Source organism: Python bivittatus, unplaced genomic scaffold, assembly GCF_059951505.1.
Source record: "Python bivittatus isolate LINGU-HERP-01145 unplaced genomic scaffold, Pbiv_v1 ctg000560_np1212, whole genome shotgun sequence".
Taxonomy (NCBI): domain Eukaryota; kingdom Metazoa; phylum Chordata; class Lepidosauria; order Squamata; family Pythonidae; genus Python; species Python bivittatus.
In genome coordinates, this window is record NW_028277083.1 from 2,484,244 (window position 1) to 2,504,110 (window position 19,867).

General features: G+C 50.1%; 1 protein-coding gene across 1 annotated transcript in view; it reads right to left on the reverse strand.

Moving 5' to 3' along the window:
- Positions 1–18,813, reverse strand: part of INTS1 (integrator complex subunit 1) — a 32,740-nt gene extending 13,927 nt beyond the window's left edge. Inside the window, exons 1-29 of the mRNA XM_088147955.1 lie at positions 18,617–18,813; positions 17,270–17,563; positions 16,798–16,994; positions 16,409–16,546; positions 16,063–16,222; positions 15,442–15,547; positions 14,542–14,728; positions 13,552–13,697; positions 13,066–13,207; positions 12,438–12,614; positions 12,060–12,168; positions 11,773–11,893; positions 11,599–11,676; positions 11,141–11,298; positions 10,352–10,448; positions 10,131–10,222; positions 9,665–9,725; positions 8,528–8,725; positions 8,279–8,408; positions 7,463–7,642; positions 6,881–7,030; positions 6,364–6,543; positions 6,177–6,281; positions 5,543–5,710; positions 5,008–5,119; positions 3,375–3,536; positions 2,334–2,480; positions 1,225–1,323; positions 511–635 (exon numbers count right to left, since the gene is read on the reverse strand). Of these exons, the coding sequence (XP_088004081.1) occupies positions 511–635; positions 1,225–1,323; positions 2,334–2,480; positions 3,375–3,536; positions 5,008–5,119; positions 5,543–5,710; positions 6,177–6,281; positions 6,364–6,543; positions 6,881–7,030; positions 7,463–7,642; positions 8,279–8,408; positions 8,528–8,725; positions 9,665–9,725; positions 10,131–10,222; positions 10,352–10,448; positions 11,141–11,298; positions 11,599–11,676; positions 11,773–11,893; positions 12,060–12,168; positions 12,438–12,614; positions 13,066–13,207; positions 13,552–13,697; positions 14,542–14,728; positions 15,442–15,547; positions 16,063–16,222; positions 16,409–16,546; positions 16,798–16,994; positions 17,270–17,563; positions 18,617–18,674 (4,077 nt within the window). The 5' untranslated portion in view covers positions 18,675–18,813. The remainder of the gene's footprint in view (positions 1–510; positions 636–1,224; positions 1,324–2,333; positions 2,481–3,374; positions 3,537–5,007; positions 5,120–5,542; positions 5,711–6,176; positions 6,282–6,363; positions 6,544–6,880; positions 7,031–7,462; positions 7,643–8,278; positions 8,409–8,527; positions 8,726–9,664; positions 9,726–10,130; positions 10,223–10,351; positions 10,449–11,140; positions 11,299–11,598; positions 11,677–11,772; positions 11,894–12,059; positions 12,169–12,437; positions 12,615–13,065; positions 13,208–13,551; positions 13,698–14,541; positions 14,729–15,441; positions 15,548–16,062; positions 16,223–16,408; positions 16,547–16,797; positions 16,995–17,269; positions 17,564–18,616) is intronic.
- Between the last annotated feature and the right edge of the window lie 1,054 nt (positions 18,814–19,867).

Consider the following 19,867-nt stretch of genomic DNA (forward strand, 5'->3'; position numbering starts at 1 on the left):
CTATTCATTGCATTCGTTTACTCCCAAAATCTGGGGTTCTGCGAAATCTAGATGTGGTGACGAATGGGGGCACAGAACCTATTAAGGAACAGCTATGATGGGAGAGAGGAAGCCCACCGGGATGGCTGGAGATGGGAAGGAAATCAGAGGAGCTTAAACGATGAGCCACATGAGAATTATGAGATGCCATGCAAATGTGTCAACCGTAGACCGCCCTATCCCACAACTGGAAAGAATAAGCAAGTTCTTTCAAGCTTTGTTTCCCACAAAAACAGTCCCATTTGGAGCGACAACGGTTCCTTCTTTGACCCAATTTCCAGAATGCCAATTTCCCAAATCACAGAACAAACCACCTCAATCTCCCAAAGTTTATCATTTCTGTTCTTCTCAGGAGTAGGGGCAACTTCTCCCTCAGAGGGGATCCAAGAAGCTCGACCTGCCTGCATGAAAGCAAGGGGAAAACTGGGGAGGCCCATTGCCCCTGAGAGGAGGAAAAGGGAAGCCTATTACCTGAAGGAGGATACCTGCCAAGTCATCCTCGGGATCAACAACCTGGATCTGGGCCAAAGCTCGGCTCCTCCCTTGTCCTTGAGGAACCTCAAGGCTGGATTTGATCCGTGGGGCATCATCGCTGTCTGAACAGAGAGGCAGACAAAATCTTGTCAGTGGGACTGTTTCAAAGCCCCCCCCCTTTCTTACGTCCACAAAGTGCCCCACAGAGCAATCTTCCTCAACATGACACCTGCTGAAATACTGGACTACAATTCCCATCATTCCAATGCAAAGCAATCAAGGAGTCTTGAAGGATGGGAAGAAGGAGAATTGCAGTCTAATGCATCTGGAAAGTGCCAGCTCAGGGAAGAATGCTGACTAGCCGTGATGGGACTTACAGTCCAACATATATGGAGGCTATTAAATTGGGGGAACATGGAGATTATTGTGGGGAGGGGCACACATGAGGTCTCATATGAGATAAGCTTAGTTTTTAAGTCTGGTCTCCCCAAAGGAGCTGGATGGTACAAGTGAAATACTAAAATAAATGGACCAAAAAGTAGAACTCCCTGCCAGTAAACAGCTAAGGTGTCAAGTTCTCCCTTGACTAGTTTTTTTTAAAAGCAGGCTTTTTGTTTGCTTGATGAAACAGCACAGGACTAGCAAATCCAATGGATCAAAGGCAGGATGCATTTGTTCCCAGAACAAAAGCTGAAAGCCAAAATGTTGAACCTTGGTGGGATGGCAGGGAGGCCGTAAGGAGAGAGTGGAAGGTCTGCCCGCCCGTGGCTCCTCTTTCATGCTGCACCTCCACAAGATGGGCCATGTAATCTACAAGAGCGAGAAGGAAGAGAGAAGAGGCGTCCGTCAGAGGTGCAATATAGCTTTCCTGAACTGTTAAATCAAACCGATTCATCCCCATGATCAGAGTTAGTTCAAATGGTTCGCTTGGAATCCATCTGAAAACCAGATTGCTTCCAAGTGTAGAAGAATGCTTCATTCCAAATCTATTCAACAGCTTGAACTCATGTTTCCGAATCAAAACGTTCTGACGCTTTTTGAGTCAGATCGGGGCGACCCACAGAAGCTGCTAGCTGAGGACAGACTGTGGTAACCCTGTGGACATCAGTGTAGCATACAGGATTTGAAATGAAGCTCCAGTTTGGCTTTTCCTTTCTTGCTGGGAATTCCTGCAAGACTTAAGATAAAAGGGGCCAGCCTTCCATGCCAAGGGGGTACTGGCAGTGGGCAGGTAAGACAGGTGCCCTCCGTATTGGGGGGTTTGGGCTGGATCCAGCGCGCTCATGTGCCTGTTTCACCCAGGCACAATAGAAGAGATTGATCAGTTTGTTTTGGCCGTCAGAGCAGAACAGAGGAGCACCCAAGCAGCTTTCTCTTGGCAATGGAGCATGGGCAGCCTGGACATGGGTGAAGTGGGCTTCAAAGTCGTTTTGCAAATTAAACCTGTTCCCATTTTGAGAATGGAGGCAAGGCTCCCTCCCCCCCATTTCACTCATTTGGCATAAAGGTTCCTCTTGCAAGAGCTGCGGAGGGGGCAGGAGAACTCTCTGGGAACTTGGCCTCTGACCCCAGGTCTGCCATATCCAACTCTTTCTAGCTCCTCTTTCTCAGCAGCCACAGAAACCAGAATTCAAGGGGGAAAAGGCTGAGATCCTCAGGAATGTCCCCTCCGTTCCACGGCCAGCCCCACATACCCTGCTTTTTCATATGCTTTTGCAGAATCCCAGTATGCCCAGAAAACACCCCCAGGGCGAGTGAGGAAAAATCGGAACAGCCACGCAAGTTGGAGAAGAGCCCCCTCCCACAACGGACTCCCTTACTCTTGTCCATTATGTTCTGCTCCAGTGTCTGAGGGTCATGAGAGACGGCTTGGTCCAGATACTGCAGAAGTTTACTCATGCTGGAGACCGGGATGCCGAAGGACTGGACAAAGAGCAGGAGCTGCTGGGGTTCGAGGTCTTGTAGTGCTGGAATAAAACACCCCAAACTCAACACACTCCTAAGCAAAAAGGAAGGTGCTGCCATGCTCCTGGCATCCCCACGCATTTAGAACATTGTAGCCTGCAAAACCTGCAGACAGATCGCTCGTTTTTGGCAAAGCTTAGGACTCAAACCTTCTTGAGCGGAACTTTCCAAATCCGCATTTAGAAACCACACAGCTATTTCTTCGACACTCAGGCCAGGCAGGGGCAGACCTCTCTCTGGGGGAGACTCATCCATCGCTTGGAGGCTGGTTTGGTTTTAGCGCAGCCAGCAGGCCTCACCACTTACTCAACGACGACAGGACGTACAGCCCAACCACGAACCCAGGGTGGGTTGTACAGGGTGGAGAAGGCCGAGTTGAAAACAAGAGGCATTTAGTTCTAATTCAAAACCTCCTGGCCTACATTAAGGAACACAGATATTCCTGCTGGCCCCCAACGGGAAGACTTGGTCACGGAGGTTTCCCTGTGACTTTCAGCCCAACCCACTTTCTTAATGCTTGGTGTTATTTTAAAAGCATCTCCTTAATGAGTTTTGCAAACTATTTTTTTTTCATAAAGGCACCCGCAGCTGCCAGTCACACCAGCTATACATCGGTCATATAGAAAATTGTCCATGCGTAGCTGAAAATAGAAGAAAATATTAATTGCCAAGCACCGTGAGCAAGAAAGGACCACTGGTCCTCCTTGTAGACTTGCCATTTGGCACAGACACTACACTAGTATTTCTTAACCTTGGCCCCTTTCAGACCTGTGGACTTCAACTCCCAGAATTCCCAGCAAGGCTGGCTGGGGAATTCTGGGAGTTGAAGTCCACAGGTCTGAAAGGGACCAAGGTTGAGAAACATGGCCCTACACACCTTTTTCCAACCTGCTTACCAGCATCCACCAGCCGGGGCACCTCTGAGCGGATCATGCGCAGCTTCAGCCAGTCGGGGAGAAGCAGGGCCTCTTCAGATGTGTCCACCAGAAAAGCGGTTGGGAGCAGCTTCTTCTCGGGGAACCAGATGTCCAGCAAGATGAAAAAGTCACTGTCCTCCGCTTGAAAGACACATTTAGAGGGTTATTCAGTTTGTTCAAGAGCTGAAGGCTAGGCCCCCTACAGAGTCCACAGTTGGGTGCGTGTGTCACTCCTGGACCTTTCTGCACCCCAAAGTAGAATGGCCCAAGCTATTCTCCCCCTGCAAACTCAACCACCAGCTCCCTCTTCTGGGAGGTATCTATGCAAATTCTGTGTCAAGCTAGCCCACATCTCCATGCCCTGAAAATACTACATCTTTCGAACCTTAACCTAAGAATATAAGTCATGCCCTGCTGGATCGGTCCCCTGGTCCAGCTAGTCCAGCAGTCTGTCCTCACAGTAGACAACCAACGGTGCAAGGAAGCCCCTGAGTCTCCCAGCAGATGGCCTTCAGACCACCAGACTTTACTCCACCAAGGTAGCTCTTCTTTTATGGAACACACAGGGGCCTATTGTGGAAGCTTCAGGAGGGCAGAAGCTTCCAATGGCCTGGAATCCCTTTGCTGTCCGGAAACTATAATGGATGCAAAATGTGACATATGATGCCTTGATTGAAAAATCTTCATGGGCTGCCCATTAGATTATCTTCCTGTACATAGGACGGCTGTCAGGAACAGACTGAAAACGTCTCTGCTCCAATGAACGAAAAGATAAATTGGGTTCTAAAGGGAAGAAGTACCGTTGCAGAGATTTCTATAACTTTATCCTAATCCTTTCAACAAATCTTAAGGAAAATTCTTTTTTTTTTTTGAGTCGGCTACTAAGAGCCTTGACCTAATTCCTTCAACCCCATCCTGAACTTTGGCCAGCTCTCAATTTCCCGCCACCCTGTAGAGTGTAAGGATGACGACCCTGAAGGAGATATGCAGGTGCTGTTACCTAGGCAACAGCACCTGCATATCTCCATTAAGGTCATCATTCTTGCTCTCTGTACACGCTCTTGTTGCTCCCAAGAGCACCAGAGGCTCTTGTAGATTTAGAACACCCATACAGCTGCCAGACACCTTTATGTTCCAAAGTCTATGTAAGAAGAATGGATAATTTGGGAGAAAGAAATGGCAGAGAACCAGGAAGAGGTGGAGGTACCAGCAACGTGGAGCTAAACCTTCCACCTTTTCTGAGTCTCCCCAATATCAGGACTGAGAAGTTTAAGACTTGATTTGAAAGGAATCTGAATTAATCTGTGAATCAGAACAGGTTTCTGACACAAGCTACCAATTTGGATGAAACTGCCAAACTAAATCAGTTCTGAACTGGCTGAAAAATTTGGAAGTCTTTTTTATGCATGCCAAAAGCCCTCTTTAAAAACTGGTTCAAAAAATGAAACAATCAGAATGGGAGGAGAGCTAATCCACAGACCCCTGGCTAACAGGTTCAAATCCTACAGTTGGGGAAGAACATGGTCTGTGGGTTGGATGGAGCATAACCAGCACCTGTGACCCACAGAAACTCCATCCCCACTGGTCACTTTCACAGCAAACTCTCCTTCACCTTGAGGGGGTCCGAGGGTCAGCAGAATCACCATGGCGTGGACCACCAGGATGTGCATGGTGGCAGTTTCTCCACCGCTCCAGCGAAGAAAGACCTGATCTTGGGACTCCGACTAGAGGAAGACAAATGGGGCAAACAATTAGCAAAGAAGTGTGTTTATTCTAGAAGGTTCCTCCCCACCACTTAATCCGGCCCCCTCTTTCTTGGAAAGGAGTCTCCCTCCATTATCGATTTGTGCACGTGTCTCTACATGTACATATAAAACGCTGGTTTTATTTCGTATCACTGATTCCACTGCTATCCTGCTTTTAAAAAAATTAAAGGGCATCCTAGAACAGTGTTTCTCAACCTCAGCGACTTTTAAGAAGTGTAGACTTCAACTCCCAGAATTCCCCAGCCAGCATGCATTCCCCATCTCATTCTGGCTGGGGAATTCTGGGAGTTGAAGTCCACACATCTTAAAGTGGCTGAGGTTGAGAAACACTGCCCTAGAAGGCAAACTGAGGCTATGATAAAAAGGAAGGAGGACACGCACCCAGCTGTAAACCTCCTCGCCTTCTTTACTCTGGCGCATGCGTTTGATGTAGCGCGAGAAGATAGAGAGCAGAGCCACCAGCACGGTGTCAGACTCTGAGCAATAGGAGAGCTTTGAGAAGAGGTGAGACATAATGGTGGAGCGTTCTACAATCAGCCTGGCCACGTCCTGCAAAAGAGAGGGGGAAAAAATGCATTATCAGCTGCGCAAAGACGGCATCGAGCTGAGACCAGCAAAGGACATACAGAAATGATATAGAAAAATCAGGCTCAGGTTGTTTCCCCTGCCGATGGGAGCGAAGAAGGCCAGGGTCAATTCTCTGTCCATCTCAGAAGGTGGGACCAACCAACCCACCCCAACCCCTTTCCGGAGAAGAGGTCCACCCCATCTCTGGAGGCATCAATTTAGAAGGAGAGAGGAGATAAGCAAAAATACAAAAGCGAAGGGAACCCAATCCACAGTCTGTAGAGAAGAACAGATTATCTCTGAGCACCAAGAGGTGGTACTCAACCCCAGAGAAGTGCTCTGCTATCGGTAGGGAGGCAGCAATTGCTTTGGTTGCTGCCAGGAACGAGGAGGCATCTCACTGACCATCTTCTTCCCCACCCAACCCTTGACTTGAGCCTTCTCTCACCAAAGCAAGGTCATTGTGTTGCCCTTGTTCCTCCACTGGCGCATGCTGGGAAAGGTAGACCAAGTAAGCGCTGATGGTCTGGGGGTCTGTCTCCACGTGGATGGCCTGGAATGGGAGACAGAGGGAAAGCAATGTTACAACGTCCAGCCCCTTGGTCAGGAGACCTTCCCAGGGACGCGCCGTTCACCTGCTGCAAAGCCACTGCCGTGGTTGTCCGGACGCTGTTGAACAAGGGCAGCTTGGGGAGGTCTCGCAGAAGCCACTGGTAGCTCTGAAGCAGCTCAAAGTCCCGGGAGTCTTCCTCCATCAGGTGTTCCTTCTCCTCCTTCTCGTGGAGCCCCCCTTCTGAAAGCACCAAGGACAGGCCCTGTGGGGAGAAGGACATGGGGGCTGCATCCAGGATGACCTGCTTCTGAGCTAGGCATTAACAACAGTCCAGTTCTGATCAACCAGTGGCTGGCAGCAACAGGGTTTTTTGCGTACAGAAAGCAACTCAGCTTCTGACCATGTCTATGGTTGAAACAATACCGTCCAGGGTGGGGAGATACATCAAAATCACAAATCAACAGTGCATTTTTTTTTCCATTTCATGCAAGAAGTCTATAAGAGGTTTCTGGTCAGTCATAAAGGTAGGTGCTGTTTTTCCCCCGAGGAAGCCCCTGTCCTAAACAAGACACCACTTGGTGCTGCCCGCTTTTCCATACCTTCATGGCCAGCACCCGCGAGGCCACCTGGGACGAACTGAGGCGCCTCAGGAAGTAGTCCAGCACCTCGCACGTGGTCTGTTCATCAGCCGTGGGTCCGAGAAGCAGGTCTTGCAGACGGCCAAGCAGCTGCCTCTGCTTCTGCTGCCTCTGTGGAGGAAAGGCATCCTTGGTGCTGGACTGCTGAGGACTAGCACAAGATTAGGGCTCAGCCTGGGGTGCACTTCCCTACTCAGTGTAAAAAGCACTCAGCCATTTTGGGGGCTGAGTACCCAAGAGCCCCTGGCAGGAAGAGTGGAACTCTTCAGCAGAACCTTTACTTACCATCAGTATTTTGGAAGATGTTAGTTATGTACGAAATGGTTTTTATTGTATTTTAATTAATATTTATTCGTGTTTCACTGTAAACTGCCCAGAGCTGCTCTTGAGTGAGATGGGCGGTGACTAAATTTGAAATATAAATAAATAAATAAATAACACTGAGGCCAGGATGAAATTCCCAGCCTGACCAATAACCAATCAACCTGCTTCCTAAGCTGGCTGCTCCCTCTTCGAAGAACGGCACCGCGCAAAGCCACCTACCTGCCGTTTCTTGGCACGCTGCTCTTTACTTTCTCCCTCGTCTTCTTCCTCCCCAGAGGCCGACTCGTCAGCGGCATCGTGCAGAAGGAATTCGCAAAGGCACTGGACCGGAAGGACGTCCAGTGACCCTTCGCTGGACTGAACGAGGTCTGCCAGCCATGGCATAGACTGGGAAGAAGCCTAACGATGAAGAAGTAATCAGGAGTTGGTCGAGGAGGGGGTAAGCAGAGAGAAAGGACCTAATCAGAACCACCTTTAAAGGTTTCTTTTGCTAGTTTCAGGGCCTGGAAAATTATAAAGGGCACAGAGAACTTAAAGGCTGAGGTGGGGGAATGCTGTTTTCTGTTACTTCCAGGAAAAGAGGGCTGCAGTTTTGGGAGCTCTGAAAACCCTGTAGTCCAGTGGGAAAATTGGACATTGTAGTTCCAGGAACGTCCAAAAGGCCAAGCCAGTGCGGTGCTTCCCACAAGCTGGACTCCAAAGTAATATTGTTGCTCCTCCTCCTCTTGAATCCCTCTTGGGGATTAGCATTCGGTGGTAGACCGCCTCTGGTTAGGGAGGATCCATTAGCCCATGGCTGGCAAGCATGGCCATCCTTTTGAAGAATCTGCTGAATCTTCTTTCAAGGCTGAGGTGATCGCATTCCCCTACTCAGCAGCCTTCTGCAAATATCACACCATTTCTGGACCCCTCCACCCCTGAACAGCTTCCTCACGATTCCTGTCTCCTGAAAATTCTTTGATCGTGCCGCTCTCCAGCAGCCTTCTGGGCTGAGGCTGGTTGACACAGCGCCTCCCAGCCCTTCGGGCTACTCACCTGCCTTTGGATGATGTTGAGCAGGAAGTCGGGGTGCCGGCTACGACACAAGAGGTGCCCCAGGCGCAGGGACTGGTTGAGGCTTTTCACCTGATCCAGGACGGGCTGAGGCGGCCTGCGGGGAGGCCCTCTGCAAAAGGAGAAGCAGCAGGTGAAGAAGCAGACCAGGCCAGCATCCTGCCCCCATCTCGTGGAAGCTCTGCCCCAGCTCCAGAGTCTCCTCCTTCAAGGACCGCAAAGGCATCTTACTGGGGATCCAAGCTGGTCAGCTGCGACAGCAGGAGGCTGCTGCTTTCTGTGATCGTCTGCTTGGTGGACGCGGCTGCCAGGTGACCCTCAAAGGCAAGGATCTCTTGCTTCTCCCGCTGAGAGATCTGCAGCTCACGGCTGATCATCTCCGTGCGGGTCTCTTCATCTGTCAGGGTGCAGGGAGGGTAGGAGTAATTGCTGGAGGAGGGAGGGAGGGGAGACCAAGGCCAATTTAATGCTGTAATAGCTTGAAACTTGATGTTATGCTGTAGCAATGCTAAGGCGAAATGCGGGGGGGGGGGGGGAATCCAGGAACTCTCTTTCAAGAGGGACCTCTAGAACAGCCTCCCTGCAAAGGAATTTAGAGCTGATCTTGGGCGAGCTTTTAACAGAGGAAGGGAAGAGCGAGCTGTTAAGGGGGAACTTGGAGAACAAATTATACCAGTGTTTCTCAACCTTGGCCACTTTAAGCTGGGTGGACTTCAACTCCCAGAATTCCCTAGCTAGCAGTGGATTACATAGTCCAGAGGCAGGACGTGTGAGAAAAAAGCAGAAAATAATCCCCACCACCACACCTTATTTTGATAAATATAAGATGGAAAGGAGAGAAACTTGGACAGACGTTCAAGATGTAAATAATATACCTTATACCAATAAAACAAGCATTCCTGGAATCCAGGAATCTCTCTGGTGTCTGTTTCTTGACCTGGCCCACCTTGAAGGGCTCTTACTCCTCTAACCTGGGCACTCTCCAGATGTGTAGACTTCAACCCTCAGAATCCCTCAGCACAGCTATGGCTAAGAATTCTGGTAAGTGAAGGCAATCGGGCCTGGGAATGCCACCCCACCTACAGAACGGAAGGCTGGCTGTCTAACCAGCAGAGAAGAGGCAAGACCTGGGGCTGCGGGCTAAGGAGCCTAAACACTTCGATTTCAGATTTTGGCAGAGCAAGGGGCTTGCACGGAGCTCGGCAAGGGCCCTATCAGACATGAGAGCGAGGCAGAAAAGTCCATTTCTTATGGTGCGCTCTTCCCTTTTTTTAAATGGAAGGGAACATTCCAAAGGGAACATCTCTGCAGGCAGAGAAGTCAGACATTGGTTGTCCTGGGAGGCAAGGCAGAATCAGCAGAACTTACTTGGTCATCACCATCTCCATGAGCATCTTTAACGTGGGATAGTCCTCCCAAGCCGTGAGGCCTGGCAGTCCAAACCGGAGCAAAGGGAGAAGAAGGAAGGAAGAAAAAAAAAATTCAGAAGAATCACATGCAGCAATCAGAGTGTTGACAATATCTTGAAGAAAATCTCTGCAAAATCACACGCCTCCCTGATGAATTAGGGATTCATTAGGATAATTTTAAACTGTAAGCAATTTGAAAAGGATGTTACGTAGAAAATAAGAACACCAATAATATTACCCAAAGTTCATAAATACAAAGTTGAAGGGCTTCCACCCCAACACCCCATCCTGCTGGTTTGGGTGCAAACGGGCGTGGGTATCCACATGCCGTGTTTGTGCAGACCCAGAGGGAGAGCAGCTACGCCAAGGAGTCCATCATCAGTCAGTGCCCTCCCGCAGGAAAGGGTTCCTGCTGGAATCCTCACCAATGTTTTCCGGATTGAATGCGGCAACCACAAGCAACAAGGGCCAAGCTTTCCAGTACAGAGTTGAAATTGCCAGATTTGGAGGCTGGTACCTGCAGCAGAACCAAGGATATGATACTGTTAGGTTCTAACAAAATAAAGATCTGGATAGAATGGGCTTTATTTTCCAATGTTTGCCATTCGAAAGAAAAAGGATTAATCTCTCCAGGCCGGAGGGTTACCCTGGAGGCAGCTGGATGTTCTCGGGATGGTGGTAGGTGCACAGGTTCAAGACAGCATCGATCAGCTGAATCCTCTCCACTCTCAAGACCTCGAGATCTGAATTAAAAAGGGGAGCAAGGTATAAAGAAAGGCAGATCAGGCAAATCTGCATGAGATTGTGCTGGGTTTCTTAGATGGTAGCTAACAACTAGCAGAGATTCCCCATTCAGACACTGCAGGATGATGGAAGGTGCAATACAGCCATTGCTATCCTGGCTCCTTCCAAATCGGTTGGACTACAATTTCTATCATCCTTGTTCCCTCCCATCCACACCCAAGCCTCACTAAAGCTAAGCAAGTCTTATGAGGACTTTTTGCATGAAACGGAAAAAAATGCACTTATGATTTGTGGTTTTGATGGCTAGAAAAAATAGAAAAAAGTGAGCGTTTTTTTGTAATCAGAGAGTAAGAGATAATTTTGCAATTACATTTGCTGCAAAAGAAATCCTAAGCGGCTTTTTTTTTTTATTCTTTCTTTCTGCACTTTTGCTTTTTTTCCCCCTCTTCTTTTTCTTTTCTTCTTTACTGTTTCTACTCTTTATTAGTTTGTGTTAGTTTTTATGTGCCTTGTAAAACTTCTGTTAAAACGAAAAGGAAATCCCTTATGCCAAGGACTGGGCATTCTACCAGGGCTGGCTATTTGAGTGGGCGGGAGCACCAAGGAGAAACTGCTGAAGACAGATGCTGGGATAAACAGCTGCTGCCTAAGCAAAGAAGCAGAGCCAATCAGAAGCTCCAAGAACAGTTACCGTCCGCCTGCACGGCAGCAGCCCGTTTCACGAGGTGGTCAGCGAGCTCCATGGCGTCAGCAGGGCCGAGCGGAAGGTCCCGCGACAGGCCAATCACGAGGATGCGCATAAGGGTGTCCTCAAGGATTGGCACTTCGGAGCAGAGGCGAAGGAAGAAGCTGGCCAGGAAGAGAAGAGGAAGCGATGCTGAGTGGTCGACACCCAGAGCAGCAGAGGAAAGACCAACTTTGCCACAGTGACTTGCTTTCAATGAACCACCAACGGCTCCGTTGGGTCAAGCCAATGATTATGCTTTCCAGAGTCACAAGGCCCGAGTTTCACCAAGCACTCAAAGCAAACTCGAGCCCAGTACGAGCTTCTGGTTGAACATGCCTGATCCAGAAGCATGAAAATTCTACCCGAGAGCCTTGACGCCCTCCACTGCAGAGCTCTAGGTTCAAGTCAAGAGCCAGATTTACTTGCGGTCGCTCTCGGGGGGCCAATTGTCCCATTTGTAGTACGTCTCGGGTTGCTCCGTGAACAGGACTTTGTGTAGGCTGTTTAAAGGAAGAGACGGAACAAATGTGGAGGTAACTTCTTGGAACCCTCTTGCAAGGAGTGTTTCCCCAGCCCCCGTCAGTTCCTTTTCTTACCAGTGTATGTATTCCTTAGGAGCCAGCTTAGTAATCGAGGGCACCACAGTGTGTAGCCACCAGACGGCGTCGCGCTGAATTGCTGCAATCTGGTTCTGGAAAGACCGTAGCCCTTCTAAATCTGGGGGAAAATACAAGGTCCAGTTCTTCTTAGGACCGAATCTGGACTGGATTACCCCAAATCAGAGTTCCTCTTCAGCACAGACCCTTCCATTCCAGAGATGGGTCGACTGGTGAGGATTCTGTGCTCCCCTTGGGTTCAAAGCCCGAGTTATAAAACATCTTACTTTTTTTCTCGCCTTTGTCCCATGCAATCCCAGCTTCTTTGACTTGGGCAGTGATGCTGAGCATCATGGAGACCGCAAGCAGGTCTGTAATGTGGATGACAAACCGGTCCTAAGAGAATAAGATGAGAAGGCGATCATTACAACTCCAGTGAAACCCTGAAAGGACAACCAGGAACTGAGATCGTGGGAAATTAATATGGATCTGTCTACAAATTCACATTTGGAGGGAAATCCAATACAGCACAAAGTCAAAAGGAAACACAACAGAAAAGTGCTGGAAGGATCCAGAAGGTTGCTAACAGCAGAAGAGAAAGCAAACCCCCCCACTTGGGCCTTCCAAGAGATGCCATCCAAATGCCCGTTGGCACGGATCCTCACCTTGAACTCCATCTCAGCGTATTGAGGCTCCTTCCGTTCCTGCATGAGACCCAGGCAGAAGGCCTGGAAGTTGATCTCGTGTTTGGTCTGCTTGATGATCTCCCGCAAGAGAGCCCGGGAAGCTCTCAGGTAGTCATCTTTGTTGGTCAGTAAATCTTGGAAGACCATTGCCAGGAACTGGGGGGAGGAGGGAGAAGAAGAGGAGAAAAGGACCGTGCTTCACGGCTGGACAAAAAGCCAGACCAGCCAAGATGATTTTAAACTACAGTGAGGGTAATTCAACAAAAGTCACCCAGAAGTGCTTTCAAAAAAGTTTTCTTTAAGAAATTAGAGATCTCAAGTGCAAAACTTGACAAGCCATGCAGAGGGGTGGGCGGCTGGAGCTCCATGGGATAAATCTGCCTCTTCCTTGCAAGAACAGTGGCCTTTGGTTATCATAAAACAGAATGTAGTGGGAACCTGGCCTGTCACTCCATAGGCCCTCCCCAAATTGAACTGTCAGATGAGAGTCGGGAAGCACAAAATCCCACAAAAGAAAACAAAAGTAAAAGCTGAAGCAAGTAGGATGTTCTCTTCCTTGGCATTTCTCATCACTCTGTTGGTGGTTGCTGAAGGACATCAAACGTACCTTTGGTGCTAGTTCTGGGCTATGCTGGAGGACCGTATACAGGATCTGCATATTGTTGGGGTTTCTAGCATTGGACAGTTCGTTGAAAATCACCGATTTGACCACAGTGCCCAAGTTGTCCCGATGAGCATTCAGCAGCTCTCTGGAAGACACCGGTCTCAGAAGAAACACCATACTTACGCAAAATTTCTCCCCTCTCCCCATCAGCGGCCAGATGGAAGATATGCCTCCCACTTGTATATGTGTAGAGGCCCCCGAGGCTGTCCTCCACTGCCATCCATTAGGCCTTCTCCATCATGTAGGGCAGTGTTTCTCAACCTTGGCAACTTTAAGCTGTATGGACTGCAACTCCCAGAATTCCCCAGCCAGTTGCAGTCCATACAGCTTTAAAGTTGCCACGGTTGAGAAACACTGACATAGGATTTCACCTGCCTTGTTTGGATCGTTCCACAAAACGGACCTCTTACCCCATCTCCGTCTCCTTACCTCACGCAGAGCATGTAGTGATTGAGGAGAACTTTGGGCTTCAGGCGGATCTTGATGAGGTTGGAGACCACCTCCACGTCCTCGGAGCTATGGGTGTTGCAGTTCATGCAGACAGACATGAGTAAGTCCTGGGCTGGTCGAGTAAGCTGTAAAGAGGAGGAATTTGAGTGGGAAACACGGGCTCTGTGACCAACACCAGATGGGTACAATGGAGCAAGCCACTTTAGGCCCTTCATCATAAACCAGTGTTGTCCAAACTTGGCCACTTTAAGATGAGTGGACTTCAACTCCCAGAATGGCTGGCTGGGGAATTCTGGGAGTTGAAGTCCACTCATCTTAAAGTGGCCAAGTTTGGACAACACTGTCATAAACCCTTCAATTATTGGCTCCTCCAATTCAGCATCATTTCCTGAGGGGCAACAATGTTCTAGGATCTCAGGAAGGGGAGACAAAGAGAAATCACATCAAGAGGTTTTTCCACCACGTGGACCCAACCTCCTTTTGAATTGTGAAATGTATTAAACCTGTACATTAAGCCTGTGGAAATCATACTCTGTGCACCACTGTGGCATGGATGTCTTCTCAAACAATGACCCTCTGACATTTGCCATACAATGACAACCACTGGCAACACCTAAATTAAGTGTATTCTTTTCCAAAATTGTGTCATCTTCAAGATGAGGTTTCTTGAGTGGCAAATCTCCCAACAAACTCCCGGGAGGATTCTCTAGAAAGAATCTGCAGGGGATTCTCTGACTAGCAACTGGCATGCACGGAGTAGTCCAAATACAGCCAGGATCCACCCACAGGTCAAGCTATGCCTTAACTCATGGGGAATTTCCAGAACCAGGTCCAGGATCAGCCAGAATGCAACAGGTTCTGCAGCTGAGGCAAGATTCCATCTGTTATGTCTACATGCCGGTCTGATCAGAATTCACTCTCATCCTACCCGAGTCCCTGGATGAGATCCTTCAGAAAAGAACGGCCTACCTTGGGGTTCTGCAACCACATTTCTAGTCTCTGCACAGCCATTTGCCGGATCTCTTTGTAGCCACAGGTAGCGGTCAGAAGGCGCAACAGGTTCCGGGAGACGTTATCCATCGGCTGGCGCCTGTTGAGTTGGTCCCGCAACATGTCCAGAACGTATTCCTCCACACTCTCTGCGAGGTCGTCATACCTGGGTCAAAACAGTGGCACTTTTACAAAGTACCTGGTGCTTCAAGGATGCTGTCCCACTTTAACCCAGGATTCAGAAGGGGTACGTCAATGTGTCAAAATGGAAAAGGAGAAATAATTCTCGAAGGACAACTCAAAGATATATTCAGGTGCATTTACTAAAAGGAAAAAGGGACTCAGTTCTCACAAGAAGATATGCCCAGAATCATGCTTAAAACATTGTGACTATTGATTGATTTTTTTTAAACTTCTTTCAGAACCCATAGCACCCCCTCCTCCAATTTTTCTCTACAACAACAATCTTATGAGGTAGGCTGGGCTGAGAGAGTGACTGGCCCAAAGCCACCCCGTGATCTTCCATGGCTGAGGGCAGACTTGAATCCAGGTCTCCCAGTTCTTTTCTGCTTTAACTACACCATCCCAGATCTGAGGGCACTGAGACTAGAAAAAACTGACTTCTCACGCAGCGTGGATGCTGCAGGGCAAGAGAAGTTGTTATTTACGTAGGCAAAGGATACAGCACTGGGAAAGCCTGTTTTTAAGAACAAGGTTCTCTTAAAGGCATGCACAAAGCTAAGACTAAATGATCCGATCCTGAGACGCCTCAGAGGAAGTGCTCGGCGTTGGAATGTCTCAACCTAGAAACGTTTTGAACAGGTCTACGTAACATCCCTGGGGATACACAGATGCAAACAGCGGAGAGAATGTTGGTACCTGGGCATCAGCTGGGCCTCCTGCTCAGGGCTCATCTTGTCCTCAGCGATCAGTAATTCACTCTGACTGTCTTCTTCCTCTGGAACAGAAGGATGTGGGCTGTTCCCTAAAAGGACACAAATGAGAATACAGAGTCATCAAAGAGAACCATGGTCTGCCTTCAACAGTCACAACTACCTGTGGTTTACAGGGAAGAGAAAGAATTACAGTGAAACTTGGCCTTGAACCCGAGCCCACCCACTCTCTGATGGTTCAGCTGCAGGTTCCTGAAGAGTTTTGCTCCTGCTTTTTATTAACCACAGTTTAATACTGCATCTATATTATAAACCAGGGTTTCTCAACCTTGGCAACTTTAAGATGGGAGGACTTATCCCATCTAAGTCCACTCATCTTAAAGTCGCTAAGGTTGAGAAACCCTGGTTTATAATATAGATGCAGCATTAAACTGTGGTTAATAAAAAACAGGAGGTTGAGAAACTCAGTTATAAACAGTAGCAAAGGGTTAAGCACCATGGTGTTCCCCTAAAATGGTCAAATCCTAAAGTAGGTAAATCCCCCAACACAACTGCTTTCTTCCCCTCCTCATCAAAGCCTCCAGGTGCTTTCCAAGAATCCTCTTACCAGCACTGAGATCCCCTCCGCTGCGTCCAACCTCCCCGTGCGACAAAATACTTTTAGGGGGCATCTTAGTGCCGAAAGCCGTCTGAATGTTTTCCACAAAGGTCTTGCAGTGAGGGCTGTCCACCCAGATACGTTCCCCCAGCGAATCCTCCATGTAAACCTACAGAAGAGTGAGACGCAATAACCTCTTGGCTAAACTGGACAGTGTGCCCTCGCACCCCACTTTCTCATTTGGTTGACGGCAACAGGTGCTGAGAGAAAAGCGCCCCACCAGCTCTCAGCTTCTCCTTATCCATAGGAGGATGGTCACAAAGTCACAAGAGCGCTGCTCCCCAAGCCAGCCCACCTTGACAAATATCTCAGGCCAGTTTTCGTCTTCCTCATAGGCCGCCATGAGGAGGTTACAGGCCAACACAGACACCAAGCTGTTCCCTTTGGCTTTGAAGTTGATGGAGGCATCTCGGCGGAGAAGGCTGCACAGCGCCTGAGGAAGCAAAATGTTCCTGAGCAGGAGAAAATGTAGCCAGAATGCCAGGACTCGGAGTCCTGCTGGCAGAACCTTTGGAGCAGGCCTGGACCATGCTTGGATTGATCTGGGTAGATCGCATTTCCATTTTTAAAGAATCGGGATGGGGCTCAGGGATAAGACACGGAAAATATGCATCTCTCTTCTTCCCCCACCTTGTGAGCTTCTCTTTCTCCTCCCACTGTGCAAAGTTTGGGCCTGCCTCTCACCTCAATCACGCCTTCCGTGGCGAAGATGTTTGGCTTGATTTTCGCCAGGTACATCAAGGTCAAGTAGAGGGTGATGTCAGGTTTGGCCCGGTTCATTTTCAGCTGCTTCACTGCTCCGCACAACACCCCTTCTATGCGGTCATCATTGCCTTCAGCTTCGGCAGCCTCAATCTCATCCAGCAGAACAGTCGGCGCCACTGTTAGCAAAGGGAAATCAAGGTGACTGTTCAGTGGTCCAAACTCCTGCTGAACGTACAGCTGCATTTTAAAGAACTATGAAAACGAGATTGGTTGGGACCAGACAGATGTGCCAATATACCCTTTCTACTCCCTTTAGCTAGAAGGCATCTCAAATGTAACCCTAACCCCATCAAAGATCATTAATAGCTGCAGGGTAAAATACAATGGTACCAATAAATACCCCCCCAAAAAAAATTCAGAAGGGGGAAACGCTGCCGCCTGTGGGCTTCACCTTCAATAGGAATGACCGACGGCTCTTTGATGGAAGGCGAAATGGCTCGTTTCTCGGCTACGGCGGCCTCTGCCAAGCGCCCCAGAGCGCTGAGAGGGGGCGTGGAGGAAAGCTTGGGGCGCTTGGCAAGCCCCGTCAGCCCGGAGGTGCTGGACAAGGTGGCCGCCCCCGTCTCGCGCTTCCGCTCAGAGGGCAGCCCGGCCGAAGCTGGCTTGAGCAAGGTGACGGCCGTCTTGGAGTCCCCGACCTGGCCTTTGGAGCCCAAAGCGATGAAGTCTCCCGGAGGAGGGTGACCTAAGACAGAGAAACGCAACATCAGGAGAAGCCACCTGTGGTGCGGCCTTCAGAAAGACCCAGAGAAATCTTGAGTTCTCCAAGCCAAAGCGGCCCCGAGGCTGCTCTGCAATGTGGCGACTCGCCAACCGAGGAGGCCTCCTTGGTCTGATGGGGCGCAGCGACTGCAAAGCCGAGATGGGGGAGGAGAAAACAGGGGGAACCCCAGCCCTACGAGGTAGGCCAGACCAAGAATCCAACGTCACGTAGGTCAGGACCGCTTTTATCGGAAAGCTGTAGTAAGAGAGTCTTGCGAGTCTGAAGGCGCTTCCCTTCTCCCCCCCTTCACCTCCGTGAAAACGAGGGAAGCTCTTGCCTGAGATCTTTTTAAAATAATAACTTCTGTGAAAGTATGGAAACACAAAGACAAAAACTAATACAGACTAAGAAAAATACAAAAAGTAAAAAAAAATGGAAAAGTGCAGAGATAAAAAAGGGGACAGGACACAAAAAAAAAAGAGAAAAAAGAAAAATATATATACAAAGAAACGACCCCCCCCCACACCAGACGAGTGCGAAACAAGCCGAGCAACTCATCACCTCCTCCAGCGTTTCAGCCCAAGACCTCCTTTCCATATCTCGGGCCTTATCGATAGGCAAATGACAGGCCCCCGCCTGAGGCGTTTTCTCAGGCTACAGATCCGGCTGGACCCCACTTTATCGATCGATCGATTATTTATTTATTAATTAAACATGCAGGCCGCCCACCCCCCCAGAGGGCGACTCCGCTCCTTTCACGCGAGGGCTGCCTCGGCTGCGGCTCGCCCTCCGCTCCCCCCGCCTCTCCCTCTGCCCGCCGCCCTCCCCCGAGGAGACCACTCCCCCCTGCAGCTCCACACCGGCCCCCGACACGCGTCTTCTGGGGACGCGGAAGCCCCCTCCCCTCCCCTCCCCTCCCCTCCTCTCCTCTCCCCTCCTTTGCAGGGCCTTACTCGCGAGGAGACCCCCCCATGACCCCTCGAGGGGTCTGCCCCGAGGGGCTTCCGCGGCCCTTCAGCAGCCGCGCTCGCTCACCGGAGGGCTTGGCGACGGCGCTGGGGCGGCGCGCGGCCGCGGGCTTCGGCCGGTTCATCCTGCGGGGGCGGGTCAGCCCCCCCGACGGGGCTCGGGGGCCGCGGGAAGGGAGGGGGCGCGGACTCGCCCCCCTCCTGCGCTGCCCGACAACCGCTCGAGCGGCCGGTTTCTCCGCCTCAGATCGACTATAAACCGGAAGCCCGGCCCGCTGACCCGGAAGCGCCTCCCCTGGTGGCGGCGTCTTCCGGCTGCCGCCGGGCGGGCGGGCGGTGGAACTGCAGCCTCTCCTCCTCCGCGGAGCCAGGCGAGCGGCGCAGCGGCCCCTGCCGACCGAGGGCGGAACGGCAGCCCGGGCCGGGAGGGAGCGGAGGAGCAGCAGCGCAAGGCGCCCCCGCGCGGCCGAGAGCGGCAATCGCATCGCTTGAGGCTCGTCGCGGAAGGGTTTTCGGCCGGCGGAGCGGCTTTCGCAGTCGCGGGGTGGGAGAAACGCCGCCCGCGGGACCCGTGAGCGTGGCGGGGCTTCAGCGAGCAAGGGGACAGCGCCCGGACACATCATCACGTTGTATTTTATTTCTTTCTTGGTACAGAAACTCGGGCGGAAAGAATCAAGCAGACTTAAAAATATTGAAGGGCATTAAGTCGATCACAACAAACTGTGGCAAATTCTTAAAGAGATGGGAGTACCAGACCACCTTACCTGTCTCCTGAGAAATCTGTATGCGGGCCAAGAAGCAACAGTTAGAACCAGACATGGAACAACCGATTGGTTCAAAATAGGGAAAGGAGTACGACAAGGCTGTATACTGTCACCCTGCTTATTTAACCTATATGCAGAGTACATCATGAGAAATGCCAGGCTGGAAGAATCACAAGCCGGAATCAAGATTGCAGGGAGAATCATCAACAACCTCAGATATGCAGACGATACCACCCTAATGGCAGAAAGTGAAGAAGAACTAAAGGGCCTCTTGATGAGGGTGAAGGAGGAGAGTGCGAAAGCTGGCTTGAAACTCAACATTAAAAAAACTAAGATCATGGCATCTGGACCCATCAATTCCTGGCAAATAGAAGGGGTAGAAATGGACGCAGTAACAGACTTCATTTATTTGGGCTCCAAGATCACCGCAGACGGAGACTGCAGCCATGAAATTAAAAGACGCTTGCTCCTTGGGAGGAAAGCTATGGCAAGCCTAGAGAGCATATTAAAAAGCAGAAACGTCACCTTGCCGACAAAGATCCGCATAGTCAAAG